This window comes from Lates calcarifer, linkage group LG16_LG22 (genome assembly GCF_001640805.2).
Source record: "Lates calcarifer isolate ASB-BC8 linkage group LG16_LG22, TLL_Latcal_v3, whole genome shotgun sequence".
In the NCBI taxonomy this organism is placed as follows: domain Eukaryota; kingdom Metazoa; phylum Chordata; class Actinopteri; family Centropomidae; genus Lates; species Lates calcarifer.
In genome coordinates, this window is record NC_066848.1 from 3,137,535 (window position 1) to 3,152,445 (window position 14,911).

Consider the following 14,911-nt stretch of genomic DNA (forward strand, 5'->3'; position numbering starts at 1 on the left):
AACGCAGTACGACTTTATTCAGAAATATTAATATCTACACAAGGCATATGTTAATCCAGATATCTTCCAAGTGTCCTGCAGAGAATGCATTATTCAGAAATGCAACTGGAAATCTTCTTTACTTGACTGTGACTTCAGCAGTAGCAGAACTCTGCCGTTGAAGGACGTGAAAGACAATGATTATACGGCAACAAAGAAAATCCGAATGTGGAGATCAAACGTTTTCCAGCGCATCAAAAGAAAAGCTGGAGAAGAATCTTTGCTAATGAGAGTTTGAACAATTACGCTTTAAAATTCTTTTTAAAATGAGAAGAATGGAGTAAAGCAGTTGACTTGAATATTGTCTCTGTTATGCATGAGCTGAGGCCTTGTGCCCTTTGAAAGAGTTGCACCGTCAGAATTATTAATGAAGGCTAAACCCAAGCTAACTGAGCGTTGAAAAGGGCCTGATGATTTGTGATGAATTTTAAATTACCATCTACTCGCCCACACAGACAAAGAAATAAAGGCAAGATAATTTTACAGTCCTGCCAGTCAAGTCGGATTAAATCCAGTAACAATGACTCATAAAATGCCATACAAGCTTTAAAAGACAAACCAATGACAAAGAGAGACCTGTTATATGAAATATCACAACATACGCTCATGGTGAGGAAATGTGACCAACTACATCCACAAGTGTTCCAAAAAAATCACTGTGCACCTGGCAGCAACATTATCTTGGATTATATAACAAAAACCCAGTAAGCTCATCCACAACAATACAGCCACTGACAGGTGAAGTGATCATCTCGTTACAATACAATGTTCTGCTGGGAAACCTCGCGACCTCCTGGCATTCATCTGGATGTTACTTTAACACGTACCGCCCACCTAAACATTGCTGCAAACCAAGTACACATACCACCATGGCAACAGCACTCCCTGACAGCAGCAGCCTCCCCCAGCAGTGCTGCCACCACACCACAACAACTGCTCAGAAATGGCTCGAGGAACACGACAAAGAGCAGAGTGTTGACCTGGCCTCCAAACTCACCTAATCCCAATCTGACCGAGCATCTGTGGGATGCACCGGAACAAGACAGCTCCACAGAGGCCTCACCCTGCAACCCACAGGACCCAGAGGATCCACTGCTAATGTCCTGGTGCCGGACACCACAGGACAGCCTCAGAGGACCTGTGTCCATGCCTTGAGGGGTCAGAGCTGCTTTGGTGGCACAAGCAACCTACACAGAATTTGAAGCTTGAGCTTGGACCAAACAACAAAAGCAAAAATCTTCGGAATGGATTAAAAAGCGAGCAATCGTTAACATCCTGCTAACTATCTTACTGCCTTTCCACATTAAAAACTGGCTTGTCAAATCGATTTACAAATTTCACCATTTAATTAGGTATTAATAATTTCTGATGAAGCTATGCATCAATTATGCTGTCATTTATAAATCCTTTTTTATTTGATTCTATCTATTGATGAATTAATTTACTTATTTTAATGTCCTAATTGCATCTCAGTTAATTAACAGCTTTTCAGATCATTTTCAAACCTCTCTGAGCCCTCCATATGATCCAGTCCTTCATGTTTATTTGTGATTACCCCCGGGGTTCTGCAGAAGTGGGGAGATAAACATGTTTATGATACATGGCCTGTATACATGTACAGCACACATGGTGCATTTCTGGCTGTACGGCCAAATGCGGGTAAACATTAGTAATCATTGCCATTTTCATCAATTACTTTAAACACCCACATCACTGCACCAACAGCAGTGCTTGAAAAATCAAACTGTGTCTTACAGAGATCCACCTACCATATGTGCTGCTGTATATTGGAATTCCAGCACAGAGCATTGATTTTCTGAATGCTGGAGGTTGAGCTTATGGAGGGTAAATACACAATATATAGAGAGACTTTCCTCCCTTAAAACTAGTAGTGTTTCTACTGCAGGAAAAGGAACTTAAACCTAAACCTATGAAAATCTGCAGGAGATCCATGTGAAGCACAATATTACATCCAGGCACGTATACTGAAGTCCCTAGTGGAGAGATTTATATGAGAAAATGTTTTTTTCAATAAACAAGAATATCCATCTACAAAGAATAACATGTTTATCAAATCATGCCACAGTGGGATGTTTATGTCTCGTCTGTGGACAGGTGCTTTGCCTTAAACAGCAAACTCCTCCCTCAAAGAGCACAGACGAAAGTAAATCAAATATTCATATGCAAGCATAGGCTGCTGTATGTGATCTTCTCCCTGGTTGGCTGGCCTTTTTCTCATGAATATCAACAGGATGTTGACTCTGCATGACTGGAATCCAGTGTTGAATCAGGGCTGTGGCTTCAGGCATGGCAACAGGAGGAACAGGAGGGGTCCTGAAGGAACAGGCCGCCGTCTATTTTGGGTCTTTTTGTTTAACCCAATTACAGTGTCGTTGAGCTCTGACTGAACCAACACCAGTCAGGTGATGTACCTCCTTTGAAAAGTGGGACAATAACGATACAGACATGGAAATGTGATGCAGCCAAAACAATGTCTGGCTGTATTATATGTTGAGACAAGGAGAAAATGAATTATACACTGGGAAGGTTCTCCTCATGGAGCGCAGAGAATGAAAAGGCAGGTCCAGGTTAACGTGCAATAACAGCTCAGGTCTCCCTCATGACAGCACGCGACACCTCTCTGTGACCTTGGCGGGTATCCTCTGTGTCACGGCTTCCATCTGCCAAACAATCCCAGGGCAAAATAGACAAATCACATTCTTAGCTGGATGGCTTTCCACATCTTCATCTATTTCAAAATAAATGTATACCCCAAGATAAGCTTTCAATAGAGCCCTCAAGCCTGGTGACAATAAAAGCATGAAGCCGGTAAATAAACGAAGACACGGCGGCGCCACCTGAGGCCCTGTTGTCTGAAATCAGCGAGACTTTCAATTTGGAGAGTTTTTCTTTGCAAGTAAATGAGGTAATCATTTGTGAGGAGCCACCGGTGAGGCAGGATATGAAAACCTAGCTACTTGTGGGAGGCACAGCTTTGAAAAGAATCTCATCCATGAGCTGCTCTGTTTAACTGCAGTGATGCGCTTTTCCCTCAGCATCCGCCCTCCAGCCATCCACCTGAGAAGGCACTTTAGGAGCTACTGAAGTAGGGCAGACGACAGTTTTGCCTCGTGTTTCTCCTTTGTCACTTCTACTGTATGGCATCATCTTCAGCCGTAACGCCGGTCTTCAATACCAGATATGAATCATAGCATCATCTGAATGCATTTCATCATTCACTACCACTGGCAGACTCCTACACTACTTCACCACTCCTGTGAGGCACAGATTTAGTTAATTTAATTTCACATCATTTTAATTTAATATCAGAGAGACAGCAGGGCCGCCTGTGTAATTAAGTGATACATTAACCCAAGTTATAGAGATAAAGTGAGTGTGTTCCTGCTTTTATGTATAGATAACATAACTATACATACATATACACAGCCAGTGTTCCCAGTAGCAATGGGTGGACCACCCTCTCGAGTGCTCCAGTGTTATGCTGAAGTCTTACACAGCTTCAATATATACCAGATGTCATGGATACAAGCCAAGCCAAGCAGTTACACTTTACATGCTTTGCACATACATCACCAAGGTCAATCACACAACTACACAACAAAGCAAAATGCCCTGAAACAGCATCCACACTGGCCTGTCTCTCCACAGCTTTCACCTTGTACACAGCAGGTCTGTCACAATTCAATCACAGCAAGCAGACAGAGACATAAAAGTCTTCTATTATTCTACCTGCTTTGTTGTCCAACCAGCCGACAGGTCACTCCGTGGTCTTCCCTGCAGCCTCAGCTTGACCCGGGCCTCGGGAGCGTTGTGGACTGAGCGGGAGAGGAGTCTCCAACTCACCTGTGCACGTGCTAGCTGCACCGGCGTTAACTACCGGTGTCCTCGTTTGTTATTCCGATTCAGTTTTGTAGAAGTTAATTCAAAGTTAGTTGGTAAGTTGTGAATTTTTTATACTGAGTGCGAGCACGATGTCGATGCAGATACCTTAAGTTTCCCCAACTACACGACATTTGGATTGCGCACTATTTTGCAAGGGCGCCCCCCATGGACGGAGGCCTTACCAGAAAAAAACTGGGTTTTCAGCGGCAATTAGGAAACACCGCAGCAATTTCTTCCCTAATCACGTGTGAATGTTTAGCGGTTAGAACAATATATACTGTGAATAGTAGTCTTTTTAATACATACATAATACATACATACACTGACCTACTACAACCACTACTACCTCTATTGCTAATAATATCCTGTTCTAATTATAACCATGAAACCACAGGGATAGAAAAGTGCCAAACTCTCTTTACTGCTGTATTTGTAAACTAATCTGTGGAGACATGGGAGTGTTAGGTGTTAGAGGAGTGTTCACTGTGTGTGTCGGTGAAGTGAAAAGGTGGATTTTTGCTGTCTCCTCGGTGCGGACAAACACGTCAATGCCATGGACTTGGTGTCATCATGCCTCAGGGAAATCATTATTGTTCCAGGTAACGCTGAGTGATGCAGGAAGACTGGAGCAGAGCAGATGTGGGGACTTGTTAGGAACTTTATTTGCCATTGTACCCTTCAACAGACATCACTCTTAATTAGGTCTCTATGGATAACACTAGGCATCTGGACTGTTTGCTCATGAACAGAGTGAATGATGTCCTTTTGTGCTCTTTTTGGCACACTCACACACACACTCACACTCACACACACCCCTCCTCCACATTATTTCAAGCTTGTTTAAGTAATATTACACTAATGGCATGCAGATATCTGTGTTAGTGGGAAGCTGTTGGAGCCATCACTCCATCTAGTGGCTGTTTTAACTTGCATGAGAAAAACATGGGGGCTCTGCATTGCACACACTGCACCAGCAGCATGACTGTAGTGCCCCCTGTGAGCTTTTTGTTCCACATTCATGCACATGGACCAAGTGCTACATCTCTGTTTAACCACGGCGATCCATCAGTCACCTCAGCGCCCCAGTCAAGTCACTTCTTTGTATAACTATTCATTTATGCATTGACTCTGCACATCTGTCCAAATACGTAATTGATTCCTCTGTGTACAGTTTATATGCTCTCATTGGTCTAACCTGCTACAATATGTAAAAATCAATGGAGCACTGAGGAGCCCGGTGGATGTTGTACTGGGTCTGGTGATCCCACCACAATCTGATCAGATATGGAGAAGGTGCACATAAAAAGACACAGTGAACCCATTTGTGATAAATAACTGTTCCTACAAAAAGTATATTTTTAAAGCTGCACTGGTCAGTATTTTTATATTAACAATGACTCAAGTTATTAAGTGTAATGAGAAAGGTGTCGTTTTTAGTGATGAACCCACAAAGAATTATCACCCTCCCTCAGCTCAGCTCTATGGGCTATTTCAGTGTTTTTCAGTCCATTGTTTTAGTTTTATGGCCTGCAACTTTACTGTTTCAGTTCACTCTCACCCCTCCAGCCACAGTAGGTGGCTGTTTTTACAGAAAAAACTTGAATTGCATAAAACAGTTGCATGCAATGCAATCCTGCCCAGCACAACAGCTGATAAGCAAAGTAAGCAACTATCAAGCACTTATCAGCTAAAAAGGCAAATATTTCAAACGTGAATACTCAACTTATATTCATCAGACTTGTTGATGGCATGTTGTAGTGCCTCCACGTAGCCAAAAAGTCTATAAATTCTGGTTTTTAGACACATGCAAATTATCCTCACTGCTTTATTTCAGTCAGGAGGATGTACTTACCAGCTTGGCACTAATGGAATAAAAGTCAGATGAAGTACACGAGGTGTTTTAAAGTATTAATTTACAGGACAGTCATGTATATTTTACATCTGCAATCAGTTTTTATGGAGAAAATATATTTAAAACTCTAATTAATATATGAACAAAGACCAAATGTATTTTTCTTCAATTTATTTCAATTTCAAACATGTGAAGCAAATGAATAACACGATAACACTGAACATTAAGACATTTACAGTTCCAGTACCGTGGAAAATATTTATCTGGAATGCATGAAGTTTCACACTGTTAAGTGAATAAAGTTAGATCAGTGTGTTCATTACCTAATAAATACACAGAACTCTTAAAAGTCAGACTTGGAATGTATTTCGATGCACCACTGAGGTAGGTGTTGTAGTGACAATCATCATTATCTCGCTGCTCGCTGACTGAGGTTGTTTTCTTTATTCATAACAGCTTGAAAGAATTAATGGCATGCCAACAAAAATGAGATACTTCAAAAATAAGGAATGGAAATATTATTTTTAGCAAACTTAGCAAACTGATAAGTGTCTTGCCTGCATGTTTTAAGGCACCTGAAAACGAGTATTTAAAAAACTTTGTTAGAAGGACTGATCATAGCTCACCCAGGTAGCTTTGAAATCTAGGTAATATTCCTTTAAACAGCACATCTCATTTATAAAATTCTTGTGCCAATGACGTGATAAAGTGCTCAATGGTAAACTGTGGTCACTCAGTATTAGAAGAAAAATATACCTCCATTTCAGTGTGTAAGTGTTGACAGGCAGTTTAAAAAGTACCTTTTTCATAAAATATAAGACATCAGCAAAACATTAAACACAGTTGACAGCAGTCTGGAGGAATGAAGACAAAGCTGCAGTCTCGAAGAAAACAGAATCTACTTTAGATTCTTTTCTACATTCAGAAATAAGTCATCTGGGAGGAAACAGTGTCTCAGCAAAGATGTCCTTTAAATGTCTTTGCTCACATTCTTCTTTGAATCCAGCGAAGGAAGGTTGTCCTGACAATATGTCATACAAGTGATAGTACAGTAAGTCACAGACTTATTTCAGTACAGGTTTTCTTTAGCAAGTCCATCTGAAGGGAGACAGAAAATAATATTAGTGAAACGTATGTTTGATGTGTATAACATTTATAAAGAAAAGAGGACATCATTAGTGTCGTAGTTGCACTGTTTGGTATAAATTACCTTGCTGAAGGCTTCTCTGCATGTAGTGGTTGAGTTGATGCAACCCAGTGTTTTGGTCATGGTGTCCCAGCTGCAAACTGAAGGGATCCATGGCAGTGAACTGCTCTGCAGGCAGCGGGTCCTCTGGAGTGGCCGTGGAGAGACCCAGAGGCTCCTGCTCCGAGTGATGGGGCCCACTCCTGCTGCACACTAAACCCTGCTGGTAGCTGTATGATACAACAGCAGGGCCGGACGTGCTGCCTTTTCTTGCAGCCATGTCCAAGTCTTTCAGGATGCTGTCGAACATGCCATCATCAAGGACCAGCTCACGCTTTAGAGGAAGGGCTGAGGGGAGAGGAGGGTGATGGGGCCAGTCACAGGCGGAGGGCAGGGTGTTGGTAGCTGCAGGTTGGGTCATGTTTTGAAGCGGGTTCAGGGTGTGATACATGTCGAAGCTGCTGGCCAGAGAGGAGATCTGCTGTGCCAGAATACTGATCTCTGCCTGCTCCCTCTCATTGTACTGGTTAGACTCTGTGGATGTGGGAGACTGGCTGGGGGTAAGAAGACTGGAATGCATAGGCAACACGTGGTGGGGCACATGATGCACTTGGACAAGGCTGCCCCCTTCTGGCTGCTCTAGGAGGCTGAAATCGTCTTGATGCAGAGCACAGTCCACTGGGCTCTCACACATGTCGGACGCAGACAGGCAGTCTGGAACTAATCGAGCATCAGATGTACAAGCTTGAAAATCATAGGCTGGAGATGAGGAGGAGAGTGGAGAGCGGGAAGTGAATGCACCAAAGGCCCCCTGGTCAAAGGTTTGTTCAGCGGCTGCAGGGAGGGAGTCGGAGGGCGACTGGTGACAGGTGAGCCCTGCCTCTGGGTAAGAGTAATAGGAGGGAGAACCCTCAGGGGAGGACAGCAGCTGATCTGTGTATCCATGCACATCCATCAGGAGGCCATGGCTGAGCTCCTCCTGCTGCAGAGAGCTGGAGGAGTCTGGGCTGTAGGGAGGGGTGAAGAGAGCAGGGCTCTCACCCAAGGGAACAGGTGAGCAATCGCCTTGGGAGGAGGCGCACGCCACATAGTATCTGTCTTGCTCTGACTCCCTCCTAGCTCTGGCACCTGGCTCCTCGCTTTGGCTGTCAGATGTCCTCTGCCTTTTAAAACATTTAGTGTTGTTGTAGGTCTGAGAGTGAGGCGCCTGTTGAGCTGTAAAATTGCAGGAATTTGCCAGAGACGACGGCCTGAAGGCATCGCTGCTGATTTTCTTCTGCAGAAATCTGGCCTCTGTTTCACTACAAGAGCAGAACAATGTCTTATAAGTCAGAGTTTTTAAGTTGAAAAGCAGTGAATCATTCTTCTACACTTTCAGTACAAGTCTGCAGGAGAAGTCAAGTTTGTCATACCTGATGATGTAGTTAGCACAGCTGATGCTCTGACGCTCAGGATCCTTGTTAGCTTGAATGTAGATCCAGGTCCATGACAGATCCTCGCACTGCAGTCTCAGCACCATCTCTACCTGGAAGCCCTCATCTGTCTGCACTGGAGCGGACAGGGAAGAGACATTCATGGTTAGTGTCATGCAGGCTCAAAAGAAATCTGTGCTCCAGCCCTGAATTCTTAAAATAAACAAAAAATTTAAAAATCTACACAAAAATATCATTTTTTACTCTCACTTTTTTTTTTGAAAATTAATGCAGTTTTTTATGTCCCTGTGGAGCAGCTTGAGCTGATTCTTCTCAGAAACTGTTAGATTAAAAGATTAAAGGGAGAAAATCACCCTAAAGACTTGCAGACTGCTCACTTCATTAGAGAAACATCACTGTACCACAATTGTAGCTCTAATATCTATAATTAATATAATTTAATCAATAACTGAAAGTTATTTTTTCAAGTTTTATTTTTGAAATTTTAACTTGTTTATTGTTGCCACAGGCTGGTTTATAAGTACTAAGTGTCGTACAGAACAAGTTTTCTGGCAGTGAACTGTACACTTACTTAAACTTCTGTGAGAATCTGCACTTAACGAAAGGTCTTCAGGATGGACCAGACTGTACCACGACCGACCAATCATTTCATCTGCTGAATACCCCAAAAAATATACAACACTGAAAAGGAAAGACACACAAATATTTGTCAGTAACCAGCATAAGAACATTTTGATTCTATGTGTTTAAAGGGGAAACTGTAAATGCACCTGTCTGACAGCTGAGTGAAGGTCATATCGAGTGTGTGGATGCTGTTGAAGCTGTGGCAGAGGTGGGAGTCTGAGCTCCGCAGGTGGTTCACTGTGGGGGTGCAGAGGGCCACAAACAGAGGCTCGGTGGGGGGAGAGGCTGCACAGGAGGACGGACAGGGCTGAGGGAAGGACTGGAAGCTCCCTCTGACCAGCATGGAGCAGCAGCTGCCGTGTTGCAGCTTGAAGGCTTTGGAGGTTTGCATACAGCATATAAAACTCCTCTCTGAAGGAAGAAAACACAGGAGCTTGGTTTTAAAGCTTTACCATGAAGTAACTATTCCATTTTACGTCCAATTAACCATTTTACTTTAGAAGCAGCTCTCTGACTTCTCCATTACATTTTACATTTTGTCTGTAGATCAGGTTTTAACTTTGAGAGTATACCAGCAACACAGCCAGTGTCCATGCTTATAATTGTGGTAATTATACACAGAGTTTAAAAGCATTAGCATAGCAATTTAAAAGTCTTTATTGTTACCTGATGATGAGCTGTTTTTGATGTCCAGGTTTGATTTAACAACATCAACATCAGAGCGATCCACCATGTCATAGAAATTGTCTCCTTGAAGCACATCAATCTGTTAAAGTGACATCAGATCAGTTTTTCAGATACAACAGTGTTCAATAACTAGCCACTAAAAGATGTTCAATTCAAGATGCTGTACTCACCATGGACAGGCCAAGATACTCAGCTACATTTTCGGACACGTAGACCAGCCTCCCTTGGGTGGTAGTGACCAGGATGAAGCCATGCAGGGCTTGAAGAAAGGCCTCGTATGGCAGAGAACAGTGTGATCTCTCCCCAGCTGGGAGTCCTTAGAGAGGACAGAGGGAGTGGTTACACTGTAAGCATCTCTGCACGTTGTCACATCTGTTATCTTTGATATATTCCCCACAGTACTGCAAACGTAGTCCCATTTTGTTTGACAGTGACACATGCTGAATGAACAAAGACATTAAAGAATGACTGTAAGTGAAGTGTGCAGACTTACCCTGGAAGAAAACAGACTTCCTGATGTAGGTGCAGATGGCTGCCATGGAGTGCAGGTAGGAGAGACGCTCCTGGTCTTCCTGGGTGATGGGCAACAGAGCCCGCATATTCCTGATCTCACGATTGATGTGGTCCCGTCGGGCTTTGGATGCTCCTTTGGTTGATCTGTGAGAGACCATGATCGCTGAGGTCAGAAGTTGAAAGAAAACTGAGGAGAACTAAAATCTTCAAAGCCAGAGTTGTCAACTATTGCCACACTTTCATTTCAAAAACTCTGCCTGAAATCTCTCTCCTCCATGGAGCGAGCATGGAGGGAAAAAAAAGTAATTGGCCTGAAATGATCTAGCCTCTTTTTCACAATTCAGCCTGGTGTCTCCTCCCCACGAGCTGAAGCGGACTTTGAATATCAAGGGTTCCTATGGAAACTGCTGATATGAGAAGCTGCTGTGTCTGCAGCAGAGATGAGGGCTCTCAGTAGACTTTGTCTGTGTGATCAGTATCTGTCTGGGCCCATCCACAGAGAGCCTGGGGTTTTTATAGCTGCCAGGGTTTCAGCGTGGGCGTCACACACAAAGGAGAGGCTGGGCTGGGCTTCTGCTGCTCCCTTCATTGCCTTATAAAGTGGGTGTCCTCGGAGCGGGGCGCCCCACGTCACAAGGACACAGCAAGTGCCACATAAGGAGAATTATATCAGGCTGAATCAATATTAAGAATAAAGATCCAGAAAAAAATATATAATTTATAATGTGTGGGCTCTATTTCAGGATGCTCTACAAATATCAGACCAAGATGTGAAGACTGTTTATGGATATAACATTAATGTTATTCCACTTTAAATTCACATACACAACATGAATCCACAGTGAAATCTTAGAAGTGATGTTTTTGCAGACACCAAGTCACCCTCACTGAAGCTGTAGTCTGAAGCAGCCTGATGTTTCTTTTAAAGCAGTAACAGCATCATTGTGGTTGAATTAGTATGTATCACATAAACTACTAGGCTGCAGACTGGAGAGAACTGGATTAAGTGCTCCCTGTGGTGTATGCACTGCACGCAGAAGAGTCGGGTCTTAATTTTCTCAACAGGCGTGTGCTGGTTCAGCCACTAGAGGACGTGGGGCTCAGAGAGGAGGAGAGAGGAGCTTCACTGACCTGATCCTTCTGCAGAGTGAGCGGCGGTCATCCTCAGGCAGATGATGAGAGGTGCACGGAGCCTTTACATGACACTTGCAGGAGTTGCACCAAATAGTCATTTTGACGCTGAAGAAGCCAGTTGACGCAAAACACGCGCAGAATTAAATCTTGGTGTCAGACATGAGACAGAATAATAAGTCTAAAAAAGCGACCAAATGTTCCGCTTATCCTTCAAAGAACACGCTGAGTAAGAACTAATTAAATGATTATTACCTGAAACGCTGAAAATAACTGCCTTGAGTGAGGAAACTGTCTTGGCTAAAGAGAACCCGCCTTCATCTCCAGCATTACAGGCTCTAGTCTGGATGATGAGTGTCAAGCCCTGGAGTGCGTCCTTCCTTTTATAGCCCAAAACCCGACACCTCTCATCCAACTCAGCCGGTGGGCAAGGGGAAAAAAAAGCGCAAAATGGGATAATGTTACTTGTTGTTCCGCCATGACAAATGATCGAGGCGGGTTATATTTAGTGAAGTGAGCCCTAAAAATAAACCGTTCAGTGAATTAAAGTGGTAAAAAGAATAGATGTCATTAATAGAGAATACAGTTTGTGGCCAATCAGCGCCTGGAACTGCTGATCATAAATATGTTGTTTGTAGTGGAAATCATCAAATTAGCTCCAGTTTGAATTCACTAAACAAACACTATGGATTCTTTTTAAGAAGAAACTTAAAGTCTGTGTCTCCTGTTAATTCTCTCTGCAGCAGCTGTGATTAAAAAGTTAAACTCAACCTGACACCTTTTTAAACTCAACACCCACATTTGAAAACAGCCCTAACTTTTTTAAACCAAATTATTAAACTGGTGTGTTTTGTTGACATTGGCTATACAATGGTGGAAGAACTATTCAGACAAGTACCAATACTCCAAAGTAAAAATACTCAATTTCAAGTAAATGTTCTGCAAGTACAAAATTATTTCAGATAAATGTACTCAAGGGATCAAAAGTAAAAGTTCTCATTTTGCATAAAAAATGGTGCCTGTGGCTGATACATTTTATTATACTACATTATTATGTGTTTTGTAGCAGCACAAAAAGTACAGTTAACAGACAGAGCACATGAGAATCCTTTGTATGGAGACTGAGTCCTTACAGACAGGTAATACTTCATTTTCTGTAATGGACTTCCAAAACATTTCATCCATTCAAAATCAAGTTTAAGCAATTATCCTAAAATTAGGGAAAGCCATGAAGTGTTAAGGTAATAACTGTAATTTGGTGGATGTAATTTTTTTTTGAGTTATTAACCGAATAACTCAAACAGAAAATGTGGTTTAAAACATCCATATAAAACTCATCTAATCACTCCTGGCAGGTTTTTTACGTTTTGCGGTTTAACATCAATTTTCATGATTTTAATGACAGAAAAAGTGATGTGTGCTGCCTCGTCTGTTTAGTTAGAGCTATGATTATTATTATACTGTAGCGTAGCTGGAAAAGATTAAATATTTATGTGACAAATAAATTAAACTAAAATCCTCTTTTAATACTTCTATGAAGGGTTGCCACTTCTCTGTACTTTGTCATTGTGTGACTGTTATTGTTTTTCTGATAATGGAGTTTCATAGAGAAACGATCTTTCTCTTGACACAACCAGCACCAAACTATCAGTTCATTTAATTCCTCAACTTCACTAACAAAACCAAGCTTGGGTCTAACATCCTCCTCTCTCTTAGTCAGAAACATATTTATAGATCTTTAAGATCTTTTAAGATCTTTTTATTTTCCATGTCACACACTGGTACAAAAAATACCTAAATTAACCTCATGTTAACGCACCAACAAAAAGCACTGAGCACTGAGACTCCCAGTGTCCCATACACAGAGGCATAATAAAAGAATGTAACAGTCAGGTTCTCATTAGGCACTGTGAAAGTTAAACACGACAGCCTGAGCCCAGCTTGACAGTTTAACTTGCAATATCATTATCATTCAAGTCTCAGCAGAAAACCAGCTTGATGCATCATTGTTTAATTTCTGAACAGACTTGTGAGGCAGTCAGCTATGGCAGTTTGTCTTCAAAGGGCTTTAACTGCATGTGTATTAGTCACTCAATTAAACCCCTGCTGGAAGGGAATTAAGCTACAGGTCTGCAAACATGACGCACTGAGGCTGAGCGGCTCGGTCACTCACACAAAATTAGTTCCTGTAGCAGATGAATAGATTATGGGCATCACAAAACATGACTAAGGCGCACAAGAAAGCTCGCATTTTACAAAAGGCTGCCCGCCCATCTCTAGAGGAGTTATTTTTGTCAGAATGAAGCCTGCATGGAGGACTAAAGATTTAAGTTTGTCAGTGTCAGTGTTATTAAATGGTGACTTGTTGCTTTCTTCTCCATCATTTTTACACAAGTGTAACAGCTGCAGCTACAGTCCTCTAAGGGCTCGTGCTCCTTGAATGCCTCTTTTCTCAAATCCCCAATTTAGTGGCCTCAACAACACTGGGAGCGGAGAACTAGAACTTGAGTGAAGGAACTGGACAGGGATCAGGGGGACAAGACAAAACAAATCACTCTGAACAAATCCTCAGTCTGATTCTCAAGGGCCAGTGGGATCGTCTGAGTCCTGAGGGGAAATTAGAGAGTAATTCGCCCGAGCGTCTCCCTGCATTAGTGCCTGCGCTACGGGCCGAGGCAGGCTCCAGAGCCAGACAAGGGGGACCCAGCGCAGCCCTGCTTCCTGTGTGCGGCGGGGCCAGGCGGGACAGGGTGTCTCTGCTGCCTCACTTTAAGCTGACCCTCCGTCTGTGGCCTGCACTTAACACCGCAGATAACGCTGACTTTATAGCACGGGGCTGGTGACAGACAGGAACAAACTGCCAGGCTGCTACTGCTAGAGGAGGCAAAGATTGGAGCTGGGGTTCAGGGTGAAACACTTTCTAATGATAGCCCCCCCCACCCCCCAAAAGCAGCCGCACACATCACATTAAGTAGTCTGAGGACCAATGGGGGGGGTTGTGTGGCACCATGGCTTCAGAGTGCCCACTGAAGTAGACAGTGAGGGCTATCAGACGGGGTAGATGTGGCTGGTTTTGAGCAGGAAGCAGGGACGGGGGAACTGCAGGGTTCAAAGACCTGGTACAGTAGCTCCAAGAGGAGACTCCATTCCATAGATAAAGAGGTGGAAATTGGACACATCTGGCTTTTTTAAGACTTAAGTTTTGTTGAGGTTGCACATCGGACAGTAACACAGATGGCCAGTTCAGTCTTGACCAAACCCACACAGTTTTAGAAATCATCATCAGTCAGGGTCATTACCTCTTTAAAACACTACTAGCAAGACATTCCTACTTTTTGCTAACACGACTGCAGCAAAGCCTCCAAAGAATAACTGGACTGCAACTGTATGAAGAAACTGACCTTTACCTTAAGACTAAGATACAACCAATACATAAAATACTGGAAGGGATAAATGAACTACATACTGCATATGTGCCACTCAGATGTAACCTATTACATGTTAAAAAATTGGAAAACTCGACAAGTTCTGAAAATAAGTTAA

At 42.8% G+C, this 14,911-nt stretch overlaps 1 protein-coding gene across 1 annotated transcript; it reads right to left on the reverse strand.

The window, feature by feature from the left end:
* Positions 1–5,950: 5,950 nt before the first annotated feature.
* Positions 5,951–14,829, reverse strand: npas4l (neuronal PAS domain protein 4 like). The gene is made up of 10 exons (XM_018680231.2): positions 11,624–14,829; positions 11,369–11,517; positions 10,218–10,381; positions 9,895–10,040; positions 9,704–9,803; positions 9,184–9,448; positions 8,985–9,094; positions 8,393–8,528; positions 7,005–8,281; positions 5,951–6,892 (listed from the first exon to the last, which is right to left on the reverse strand). The coding sequence occupies exons 2-10, from the start codon at positions 11,467–11,469 to the stop codon at positions 6,864–6,866; spliced, it is 2,328 nt and encodes a 775-aa protein (XP_018535747.1). The 5' UTR covers positions 11,470–11,517; positions 11,624–14,829; the 3' UTR covers positions 5,951–6,863.
* Positions 14,830–14,911: the final 82 nt, after the last annotated feature.